We start from the raw sequence: 12,535 nt of genomic DNA on the forward strand, positions 1-12,535 counted from the left end.
TCTATAATACCCAATCTAAATCTTCAGTTTTCAGCTTATCACCATGGTCCTTTTTATATTGTGTGGCACTACTGAGGAGCATTTACCTCTATCATCTTTTTAATTCTACTCCAAATAGTTTTGTAGGCCTTTGTTAGACTGACCTTTAGCTCACTGTTTGTCAATCTAAAACAAGCGTACCTCCCTCAGCCTCTTTTTAAAGGACATGTATTCTAGGTCCGAAAACGTCTTAATGGATCTACACCAGACTCTTACTACTTCCTTCTTCTTGAACTCGTTGAGAGGTGGGGGCAGAGCAGAATCAGATGCACTAGATGTGGCCTCATCAGTGAAATGTGGATGAGGATAATAACTTAACGTGGTTGTTCACAGTCCTAACATAGTCCAGTGCTGTGGCTTGCCTTATTTACGATGTCTTGGTTAGGGAAGCTACCAGGGTTAAATACACTAGCCATTCCCTTCCTAGGCTGTACTGAGAAAGAGGGTTGGTCTGCCCAAGGCACAGAATTTGCATTTATTGATCCTCCTAAGGTTTCTGCTGCTTCCAACCTCAAGTTCATCGAAGTGTCTCTGGACTAAGTCTGCCATTTTTTGTCTCAACCAATCTCCCTACGTTAGTGTCATCCACAAAGTTACTGAGGGACTGCCATTAGTGCCATTAAGATATTGAAGATGTTTTTGCTCAGATATCAGCAATCTCTGGAGTACTCTGCCCATTATAGTCTGCTAACCAGACATCAAGCCTTTGATCATTAGTGTTTAAGACTGGTAACGCAGCTAGTTTTCAACCCATGTAACAGTCCATTTATCCAACCCACATTCTCTCTGCTTCCAGAGGAGGGTCCTGAGGGAGATGATGTCAAAGGCCATACTGAAGTCAGTCTCATCCACAGAGACAGTAATTTTGTCATAAAAGGCTGTCAAGTTAGTGAATCCAAGCTGAATATTCGTAATTACTTTTTGGTCCTTTTTGCACTTGAAAAGGGGTTCTGAGATCTGTGCTCCATGATCTTTCCAGAGAGCAAGGTGAGGCTGGACAACCTGCAGTTCCTCGAGTTACCTTACTCCTCAAATGCAACAAGAACTAGTAGTTTAAATATAAATTTTCTACCACATCCTGTTTTTTCAGTCTGTTCTCGAAATGAGAATTCTCATCTAATGTTTTGTCTTTGTCTTGTTATACACCAGGCACTTTGGTTGCGTGGTGTTTTTTTTGTTTTCTTGTTTGGTTTTACAGAAAAATGCCTGCCAAATTTTTCTTGCAAATTGACTTCTTGTCTGCTCTGAATTTGTTTTGTGTATTGTTCATTTACCAGGCAGCTTTCTGCTTTTGCCATGGTATGAGGAGAACGTAAGCAATCTATTGTGTGGGGGTTTTATTTTGGTTTTATTTAGTGCTAGGCATTGTTTCTGTTGGTCCTGACCCTAAATTAGTTTTCCTCTTTTGTTTCTCTTGTCATTTACATAAATTAGGTTATTCAGATCAAGATTCTTGGACTCTGCTATGGCGTAACTTTTAATACTTTTTTTTTTTCTCTCTGTGGCCACATTTATGTTAAAAATCCATTATAAATAATTTATGACTCTTCTAGAATTTCTTATACTACTCTTTAGGAGTTATACATTTATTTGTGTATATATGTCATATGTAAGTACACACACATATATAAATACAAAATTCTGTTATGTTATTAGAGCTCTATTTATGTGAAAGAGAAAATACAAAGAGTGATAGAAAGTTTGCGTACTCACCATGAGACTGGTGGTTTTGTACATTTTACCTTCAGATTAGTTTCAGCAGAAATGAAAAAAGGAAATGCATGTACATTTTGTGCCCAAGTTTAGTCCAATATGCAGACTATACAGTTTTTAAAATCCGTACTATTTGTGTAAGATAGTGGAGTTTGGCAGGTGTATTTCCCCACATACAAATTCTTTACCTATCCACAAGTTGCCATTTAAATGAAATCTGTCTCTGCTGCAGGGTAAGAGTATTAACAGCCTTTCCTTTTTCAGTACCTTTTTGCTTTCTTGTGCCATAACAACTGGCTTCTGTGTTCAGGGATTTGAACGGGTGGGGTGATCTTCTCTTCTGTAGCCATGGATAGCAGGAAGGTAGATCAGTAAAAGAAGAGTTAGATGAGCAGAGAGCTGAAGATAGGCATTGAAGGGGCTGAAGAGTGGCCACTGTTAATTACTTGGTATTGGACACCTTTAACTTCATTGCACTAGAGTTTTCAGCAGATGGTAGACCAAGTTCTGACGTTTTAATTATTTCTCTCAGAAATGGTGTTGCCCCATGAAGATTCTTTTGAAATTGTTCTTTTCAAATGTAAAATATCTGCTCCAAGGAGGAGTTCATCATAAGGGGGTGTCAATAGACATATTGAAGTGAGGAGTTTTGTGACAGCACGTTCAGATTTTGAGCAGGTTACCTGCATGATGGTTTTCAGGGACTTCTAGAGCTGGAGCAGAGGGAACAAATGTGATGTGCTGTGGTGACATCAGATATCCTACAAAATACAATAGAAGAAAACTAAATGTTGAGAAAGTGTAGTAGCAGAGACCTGCAGAGCTATCTAACCGTCTCCTGTCATTACAGCATCTGAGATCTAACCTGACTAAATACCAACCTAAATTGTACCAAGTGCTAGATGATGGGAGAAGACTCCTTTTTTCTGTTAGTTGCTCAGATCTCGAAAGTCAACTGAACCAACTAGGAGAACACTGGTTAAGTAACACCAGCAAGGTTACGAAGGAGCTTCACAGACTGGAGACAATACTGAAGCACTGGACAAGGTAATGCTGGTGTAATGGACAGTATAAACTTCTTCACCTGCTATCCTCAGGTCAAAGTCATTCTGAACCCAGAACTATTAGATTCAACATTTAAAAGAAAGTACTTCAAGATGTATGTGATAGTTTAACTGCTCTACAGTATCCTACTTCTGCTCCATAGAAGTGCTATCATACTCTCTCATTTGCAATAAAACATGTACCAGATAACAGCTGGTGAGAGGAAGTCAGAACATACCTTATTTAGATGACTAATTTAGAAGCCCCATGTGCATACAGGTTGATGAGAAAGGATATGAGTAGCCTCAGCATGTTCTGGTAGGGGCGTTGCCACTGCTGGGTTCTTCTGGGTCTGTGTCATTGCATATATGGAAGGGAGCTTTTAGCTGCCTTTACTAATGTTCATATGCTACTTTCGAAATTAATTCTGTGAGTGATATACAGGCTTTGTCTATTACTCATAATATCCCTGGCATGTTGGCTCACTAGCCTTTCAAGAGAGGTTTGTATGTATAAAGGTTATGTGGAGACATTCTTATTGTGACGTCTCATTAGTTGCTTGCAATATGAAACAATATGGAGAGAGTTTCTGAAAAAAAAATTAATTTTCTACTCCAAGATACCTTGTGGTAAAGCTTTTGGAAGAATGAGGCTTCTAATGGAAAGCAAAAATCTGTTTGAGTGTGGGGTGGCATGCTGTTACAGCTTGCCCAAACAGATTTGTAACCTAGTTACTAGTCCTTCATTAAACTCAGTTCTTCCTAAGAGACAAAATGAAGGCACTGTTAGGAATTGTGGGTGTAATGGCTAAAATAAGAGCTTCCTGATACCATGCCTGTCTTTAGAATTAAATCATGTTTTTCTGAAATTTGATAAAGGAAAGAAAATATTTTTATTTTTATTTTAAATCTGACTTATAGTATCTTCCTCTAACACATGGAGGAAAGACTGTTCAGCTGGATGCAAGAAGTGGCAATACTGTTTTAGTTTTCTTTAAACGTCTTTACAGATATCAGAGTGAATCAAATGAATTGACACATTGGTTGGAATCTGCAAAGGAGCAACTTGAGTTTTGGAGCCAGCAGTCTTTGACAGTTCCTCAGGAACTGGAAACAGTCCGAGACCACCTGAACTCCTTTTTGGTAAGTCATTCATGGACCTGGGACACCATTTTCCCTGCAATTACAAATAAACAGTTAGGCAATCATATGGATATATTTTTTCTCATCATTGAAGTAATGAGTATGCAAAAAAAAAAATCAACTTCTGTAGGTGAGATGTCCTTCAAAAAACTAGTGCGTAATGCACATTAAGTGTTCCTTTGCTATATGCAATGATTGTAAAGCTTGATGATTCTGAAAACAGAAAATGGTTTTATGACTGAAAACAATTCTTATTCTCACTTGGTCTGAAGTATAGCTAGTAAACACTAATAGAAAGTACATATTTTTAAAGGGAAGGGCGGATATTCTTAGCTTTCTGAGGTAAAGCTTTAAGTACAATAAAAAAGTAGTTGATTATTTCCACAAAAATGATTCTACTTACAGGAGTTTTCGAAAGAAGTGGATGCTAAATCATCACAGAAATCTTCTGTCCTGAGTACTGGGAACCAGCTCCTCAGGCTGAAGAAGGTGGATACAGCAGCATTGCGTGCGGGATTGTCCCACATTGACAGTCAGTGGACAGAGCTGCTCACGCAAATCCCAGCAGTACAAGAGAAATTGCACCAGGTAAGGAAGACCAGTGGTGACCTTTGATTTTTCAGAAAATTCAGACCATATGGTTGGCACTGCCTTTGAGAGATGGTTGCTCCCTTCCTCAATTTGTCCGTGTAAGGCAAGATAGGAACAACGTTACTCCTGTTCTAATGTCAGAAAACGTACACTTATGTCCAAATCCTGTCTACTCATACTGTGTGACACCAATTGGTATTAATGTCAGACTTTCACAATTATGTTTTTTAAATTTTAACCAAGGAAGAGATGAGGATTTCTTCAACATGTTGGTATGCTTTTCGGAGAAAGGGAGTTCACATCCCTGTGCCCTGTCAGGTTTAGATGGTGTTTTTTTTCAAATTGAATAGACTGGGTTCAAGTTTGTGCAAGACAAAATAAGTCTGAAAACATTGTGCAAGGCTCCTGCTAGTGTTTGTAGGAGCAGGAGGGTTTTGATTGGGTAGTTTTGGTTTTTTCATGCTATGATACTGAAGTTAAAGAATTAAACTAGTCTAAAAGTTGGTTTAGTATTTAGTTGCTAGGAGGTTGTGAGTGTAAGCCATTGCTTCAGTTTATAATTTGGAATGATCCCAGAGTTAATAATATCATTGTCATTTAGGGGGAGAGAGAAAGGGTAACAAATATTAACTGAGTCTATTATATTAAACAAAATAATTTCATTCAGTAGTTCTCTGAACTGTCTTGTAATGAAAAATATATATGTCATAGAACGTGTTTCTGAGTAACTAAATGTAAGCACACACTTTATCAAATGTTGAAAGTGAATCTTTTAAGAAAAAAGCAGGTACTATTCAAAATCAGCCCATTTAGAAATCACCACACAAGAAGAGTAGTATAAAATTATTTTCCATGGGTCTATTCTTTAGTCATGTACAAGGACAGGAAAAGCGTAACTTAAAGCTGATCTTCTACATAAGCCCAATATGGAATTACAGAATGAGAATGCGGAACCTTTAGGAAGTCAAAAATGGAATCTCTGAGTTTGTCCAGTTTCTTTGTATAGTGAAGACTGGAAATAAGAAGCCTTTAGTATAATATTTTCTTATTAAGATGCATGCAGCTATACAATATACCTTTTTTTTTTCTTTTTTAACTACTTTTTATAAACTTCAGTGATATGTTAGGGATGTAGAATAACATGATAATAAGAGCAGGTAAAGGAAATGCACTATGGTAATGAAAAGCAATGAATTCTTATCCATTTTCTTCACAACACGCATTTTAAGTCTGTTATCTCTGCAGCTCCAGATGGACAAAATTCCTTCTCGCCATGCTATCACTGAAGTTATGAGCTGGATTTCACTGATGGAAAATGTCATTCAAAAAAGAGAATATTAAAAATGCAGTAGGACAGAAAGTCATTCAGGGTTATGTCCAGAAGTACAAGGTACTGAGTGGAAGTGTTTTTGATTTCCCTTTTGAATTATCCACATTAAATATATATACATAGGTAAAGTATAAGTGATTTAAGGAGGGAAAAAAAAAATACTTACAATGTGGAGTGGTTAGAATTGTACACAAGTTAGAATTTGGTAATAATTGATACTGTGGAAAAGAAACCAAAAGTAGTTTTACTCTGCTATTTAGTTATGGCATGAATATAATTTTTAATATGCTTACCTTAATTTCCAGGTAAATCCAAAGCAATATGCACATGATTAAACCTTATTAGATCTGTCTTTCAGCCAAAACCACAAAGCACTTTGCAAATTATATAAGTTGTTCTATGACTTCTCTGCATAGTATCACCTTCTCCTGAAAGCATAGCCTGTTCTTGAATGGAAGGTGGCTAGTGTTTTACAGATCAAGATTAATTTTGATCAGTGTCTGAAGCAAAAATGAAAGATGCTATATCTTCAGATAACTGTTGAGGAGTATACATTTAACACAATTTCACTTCTTTAACTAGATCAGTAACACTCTTGTAATAGATCTGCACACAGTGACTTTCTTCTCAGGGCCAGATTTGTTTCACTAGTCTCCTGAAAAATCACTGTACTTCTTGGCTATTATTATTCCTTGTAAATAAGAATATTTTCCATTTTACCTATTATTTTTGTATTAAAAATTTTGAGAGTAAATAAAGTGAAAAAAATTCAATATATGCCCAGTTTTTCTTAAATCTGATCCGTGAGACCAATATCGATACATTTACAGATTATTGGGGGGGCGAGGGGGCGCGTGGAGGAAGTCAGATTCTTTATTCCAAAGACAGTAAGTTGCTGCTTTATTTCTCGATATTTAGGAAACAGTAACAATGTTTTTAATTGCTGGTCATTTACTAAAAAATCTTTTAGCTAAATTGTGGTAAAGTAGTAATTTGTGAACATTTTTCCTCTGTTTTGCAGGAAGGTGAGAAATTATGGTACTTACGTTTTGGGTTTTTTATTCCCTTCTTTCCTACTAGGGTTTCAAGATAGATTTAAACTGCAAACAATTGACGGTAGACTTTGTGAACCAATCGGTGCTACAAATTAGCAGCCAGGATGTTGAAAGTAAACGTAGCGACAAAACTGATTTTGCAGAACAGCTCGGAGCAATGAACAGGCGTTGGCAGATCCTGCAAGGCCTGATAACAGAAAAGGTAAAGAAAAAATACTAGCTGCTCTGTAGCGAACTTTCAAAATACACAGAACTATAAGATTATAGTGGTTGGAAGCCTCTGCAGGTTAGCAGAGCAAACTTTACAGTTAGGTCAGATTGCACAGGGACTCGCTTAGCTGACTTATAAAATCTCCAAGGACAGACTCCACAACCTCTCTGGGCAGCTCTTTCCTGTGAGGGACAAGTTTCTGCCTTGTTCCAAATCAGAATTTCCCTCGTTGCAACTTGTGACTGTTATCTTGTCTCCTTTTACCGCGCATCTCCAAGAACGGTTTGCCTCCATCTTCCCCATACCTCCTCATGAGGACAGCACAATGAGATGATTCCTTTGCTGCCTTTTCCCCAGGCTGAGTGAAGCTAGCCTCTCCTTGTACATCATGTGCTCCAGCCCGCTGTGACCTTAGGGGCCATTCAGCAGTTTGTCAGTCTCTCCCTCGCACTGAAGGGCCTAAAATGGGTCTTAAGTGTCAAGAGGAAGGCAAGAACCACTTCTCTTGACCTGCTGGGTGCACTCAGTAATCTAACCCAGGATGCAGTTGGCCTTCATCAGCACAAATGCACACTGCTAATTTATGATGTTCAAGTTATTGCCCACCATAGCCCCTAGGACCTTTCCTTCTGTCCAGACTGCTGCCAACCTGTATTGTTGCATGAGGTTATTTTGTCCCAGGTGCAGGACTTTACATTTGTCTCTGCTGAATTTCATGAGGATTGAGGAGTCTCTTCCTCCATCTTGTTGAGGTTTCTCTAAATGACAGCCCTACTCTCTAGGATATCAACTACTTTTCCCAAATCAGTGTCATCTAGGAATCTGTTGAAAGCACAGTCCATCATGTCATTCAGTTTATCGATGAAGGTATTAAACAATACCAACCCCAGGACTGACCGTGAAGATGCATCTTGTAAATGACTGACAGATAGACATCGAAGTGTTTACCACTAACCTTTAAGGCTAATGACTCGGGTCAGTTCATTCATTTGTAGACCTCTCATCCAGCCCACCTCTCCTCAGTTTTGCTACTCTATGGGATAGCATATCAAAAGTCTTGCAAAAAACAAGGTAAATAGCATCTACTACTCTTCACTTGTCCACAGGGTCAGTCGTATCATCATAGCAGGGGCAATCAAGTCAGGCACAATTTACCCTTGATAAGGCCATTCTTGTTCCTCCTCCTTGTTCTTTATGTATGTGGAAATGGCTTCTGGCAGGATTTGTGCTATAGCCTTTTTCCAATCACCAGCAACTTCCTCCAACTGTCATGACCTTTTTAAGTTGATAGACAGCAGCCTTGAAATGACATTGATACCCTTGGATACATCCTGTCTGGTTCTGTGGACTTTTATATATCCAGCCTACTTAAGTACCCCCTAATTCTTTCCTCCTCTACCATGACTAGTACCTCTGTATGCCAAAATTTGTTAATTGACATGAAGACCTGGGAGGCATGAGAGGAGACCTTGTCAGTAAGATCAGATCAAGGTAGGTATTGTCTACCTCAGACCATTCTGTGGTTTCCCATTAGTTGCTGGTATACTCGTGAAGAGTAACAAGAAGGACTTCTGTCCCTCACTAGTTAGTTCCAGCCAAGATTTTGCTTTCCTAACATCAGCCCTGCATGGCCAGGCCATGCTTCTAGGCCCATTCTTTGTAATCCATTTTCTGTGGATTTGTCATTTTTGTGACTTAAGGAAGTTGTCCTTGAAGATCAACCAGCTTTCTGGACTTCTTTGTCCTTCAGTACAGCTTCCCATGGGATTATGCTTACCTGAACAAACCAACATCTGCTATCCTAAGGATCTTTAGTCTGCTACTAGCTTTCCTTACTTCAGTCACAACTGTCTCATTGTCATTGTGGTCAAGGCTGCTGTTGACCATCACATCCTCAACCAGTTCTAATTAAGGTTACAGCTAATTAAGATGGCTCATTCCCAAGAGTGGAGTTTGTCTTAAGTAAAGTGAATGCTTTTTATGGCAATCCTGCTGCTTTCAAATTCTGCTTTGGTTTTGTTTGTTTGCTCTAAGAATAGAAGTGCTATCTCATTTGCCATTGAATAACAGCTAGAACAATCAGAAAAATCTAAGTAACTTTAAAGCAGTCAGTTGAAAAAGGAGATAGTATAAATCTTCACCTGCTTTACCACAGTTATAAGCAAGAAATATAAAACGTATGTTTGCATGCTTAGTTTTATTTGGGAAATCCTGAGGTTCTTGATCTTTGAAAAAGAATTCCACTTCATAAAAATGTTCTGCTAAAGTGTTAGCTTCTTTCAGTGTCATAATATTTTAGTGAGTTATCTCGATATATTTCTCAATAAACCAATTTTTTAATTATGAACTTTTACAAATAGCCGATATATTTAAATTTGAATGCATATACTGTTTTTAAATTCTGAAAGCATTGAATTCTAAGAAGGCAGAGGTCAGCATTGGTCTTCACTGATTTGTTCAATTGACCCAACAATAAAGGTAATTCTATGAGAAAGTATATACTGAAATTTCTTTGCAGATCCAGCTGTTGGAAAGTTTGCAGGAATCCTGGGCAGAATATGAAAATAGTGTGCAGTGCCTAAAAACTTGGTTTGAAACCCAAGAGAAGAAGTTGAAACAGCAACAGAAAATTGGAGACCAGGCTTCAGTACAGAATGCTTTGAAAGACTGTCAGGTAATGTCCCCTTAAAAATAACAATATTCTCTTTCCAACAGTTTGAAACAACACTTGATAAAGCCATGTGAAAGGTTCATATCAGTGAAGTCAGTGACAGAACTCCTCTTTACTTCAGCGAGGAAGAGATTTAATTCATTTGCAAACCAGATTTTTCTGAATTTATAAACAAGGCCTCTACATGTATCAGATAATTTTTGCTCAAAAGTACTTTGTTCTATGAGACAGCAAATAATAAATCTCACAGCAGTTCAAATGTGTAATTAAACTCTGACAGGACAACTGTATGCCCAATCCTGGTGTTCTCATCCCCTTAAAAGTGACTTAGGAAGCATGTTGATCTTGGTATGACTGACTTTCCTGCATGCATTTAATGAATGGGACAAATATGATCTAGCTTTTAAGTCTTCACAAACAGAACAGCTGGAAATCTATTCAAATGAAATGCATAAGAGAATTTAATCTGTATTCACCAGTGTATTAAACTCATCTTTGTTTCTGTAAAGGCAAATAGTTGGTTAGGCCAGATATGTTAGAAGTCAATTTTTATTTTCTTTTTTTTTTTTTTTTTTTTTTTTCAAAATTCTTGACCTAACTTTTCAAACTGGTTGCAGTGCTTAGTTCCAATTCAGGTATCTTTCTGATTTCAACACAATAAAGCCATATGACTGAAGCAAGGGTAATTTAGCATAGCCTGGCATAATTGGCAGGCTGCGCTTAGCTGGAGTTCAAAGCTGAATCTGATTTATCACCTTTACGGTTCCTTTTGGTCAGGGAAGTTAACAAATACACTTGGGCAGTCAGTTATGAAGCAAGACTTTGATCAGCAGAGAAACTAATTGTTTAAGAAATAACTGTATCAGACACTCCCAGATATCCGGTTCAACTAGTACAAGAGCTGCAGTTTATTTATTAACGGATGTTAGTTGCTGCTTAGTGTCATATTAGTAAGTAACAGCAAACATTTTTTCCCATCACAGATCAGAAACAATAATGTGTCTTTAATTCAGTTATGAGTTTAAAATGATGAATAAGAAACGCCTTTTCACAGAGAACCAGAAATATTTGCTATTCTTGGTGTTTGAAACTTGCCTGGTTTACATTCTGAATTTTGGAGCAAACTTGTACAAACTTCAATGCCATCTTTTAGTGTTAAAATCCACTTTTTGGAAAGTCAAATTTACTACATACAACTTAGAAGTGTTTGCTTTGTTGTCAGCTGGTGAAAAAAAAGATGTATTCTTCCAAGGCTATAGTCTCACAGAGTCTTCTTGTCCTCTCTCCTTTATTTTCATGCTATTGAGGCATGAGGAAGATCACAGGCTTTGTGAGTAGTGAATGTTACATACCAGAGCTTCTGCACTTCACTTGTTGATAAAACGTGATAAAACCGGCGAACTTTGAATCAGCATTTCCATGACCAATCTAGGGTCATCTTAAGTCAACAACACAGTCAGCACTTGCCTGAAGCAGCAAAAAAAGCCACTAACAAGTTGTCATGGCCTCAGCGCTTATGTACTGAGCCCTGTTTTCTTCACTTGTTTTCATGCCAACCATTCATTTTCTTCCCATTTTCTTGGGGTAATGTGTGGGAACGCTGAGCAGAGCAAAACGCTGTCAAGCTCATTAATGCTTCCCAACAGCATGCAGCCTTGAGTAGGCAATAAGGAAAATTCCTGCAGTCTGTTGTCATTGGCTGAACTCCAATGAAGTTGTCGTCTAGAAAAGGGGAAGGCTCGCTGTCCTCGAGCAAGGGATTGTGCTGGGACCTGGCAGAGGAATAAAGACTCCACTTGATGTGGGGGAGGCATGGCAAATTGATATCTTTCCCTCGGAAGTAATTTTATCCTTTTCCTTGGGTGACAAAATCCATTTTTCCAGAGGCTTGAGCCAGCTTTGGACTAATTAAAAAGCCCTCTCAGTGTTCTAGGGCAAACTAAGACACACAGCAATTTTCCCATGTATTGCTGTTCTATTTTTAATGAGTTTTGGACTCTTACATGAGAGCAGAAGATTACAAGGAAGTTTAATGTAGAGGACATGCTTCTATTTAAATTAAAGACAAACAACTATGCTTTAAAGGGAACGTAAAATACTAAATAAAATTGCTGATGAGTTATGATTCTCTTGAGAATAAAAAGCCAAAGTATGCAAGTGTATCTTTGCTGTTTTTTAAACTAAGGAACTTAAGGACATCTTTTCTGTCTCAAGGTATAATCTAGCCAATTAAACAAACAGAAATACTCAGGTATCTTCTTTTTCTTTTCAGGAATTAGAAGAATCAATAAGAACAAAGGAAAAAGAAGTAGAAAATGTAGAACAGAGTGGTCTGTCTTTGATACAGAACAAGAAGGAAGAAGTCTCTTCTGCTGTTATGAATACACTGCAAGAAATTAACCATTCCTGGGCCAATTTGGATCACATGGTAAAAGAATCATCAAGGGGCAAATTACAGCTCCAGGAATAGGGCATGGAGGAGAGGGAGAATTAGCAGTGTGCAGCTAGTGCATTCTTTCTGTATTGTAGGGGAAGAGATTCTGAATTGTATCCCTGTTTCCATGGGTACACATGTGTGTACACTCTACATGAAGTGGGTATAATATTTCCTATTTCAAGGATGCTTTTAATTCTTGTAATTGAAGCTTTTTAGATGCTTCCTGATATTTAGTGGAAAGGTACCAAATGATCTGTAAGGAACTACCTTTTCAAGCACACAGGTCACAGGTCTTGCAGAAT

At 37.9% G+C, this 12,535-nt stretch overlaps 1 protein-coding gene across 1 annotated transcript in view; it reads left to right on the forward strand.

Annotated features, from left to right (window-relative positions):
• The window catches only part of LOC104165583 (nesprin-1-like), a gene marked incomplete at its 5' end in the record, with an annotated part of 100,879 nt that overhangs the window by 31,542 nt on the left and 56,802 nt on the right, over positions 1-12,535 (forward strand). The window contains 8 exon segments of the mRNA XM_009705248.1: positions 2,603-2,799; positions 3,806-3,938; positions 4,344-4,526; positions 5,775-5,854; positions 5,856-5,919; positions 6,940-7,116; positions 9,644-9,799; positions 12,069-12,224. Coding sequence (XP_009703550.1) covers positions 2,603-2,799; positions 3,806-3,938; positions 4,344-4,526; positions 5,775-5,854; positions 5,856-5,919; positions 6,940-7,116; positions 9,644-9,799; positions 12,069-12,224 — 1,146 coding nt within the window.

The sequence above is a fragment of the Cariama cristata genome, unplaced genomic scaffold (assembly GCF_000690535.1).
Source record: "Cariama cristata isolate BGI_N322 unplaced genomic scaffold, ASM69053v1 scaffold5540, whole genome shotgun sequence".
In the NCBI taxonomy this organism is placed as follows: domain Eukaryota; kingdom Metazoa; phylum Chordata; class Aves; order Cariamiformes; family Cariamidae; genus Cariama; species Cariama cristata.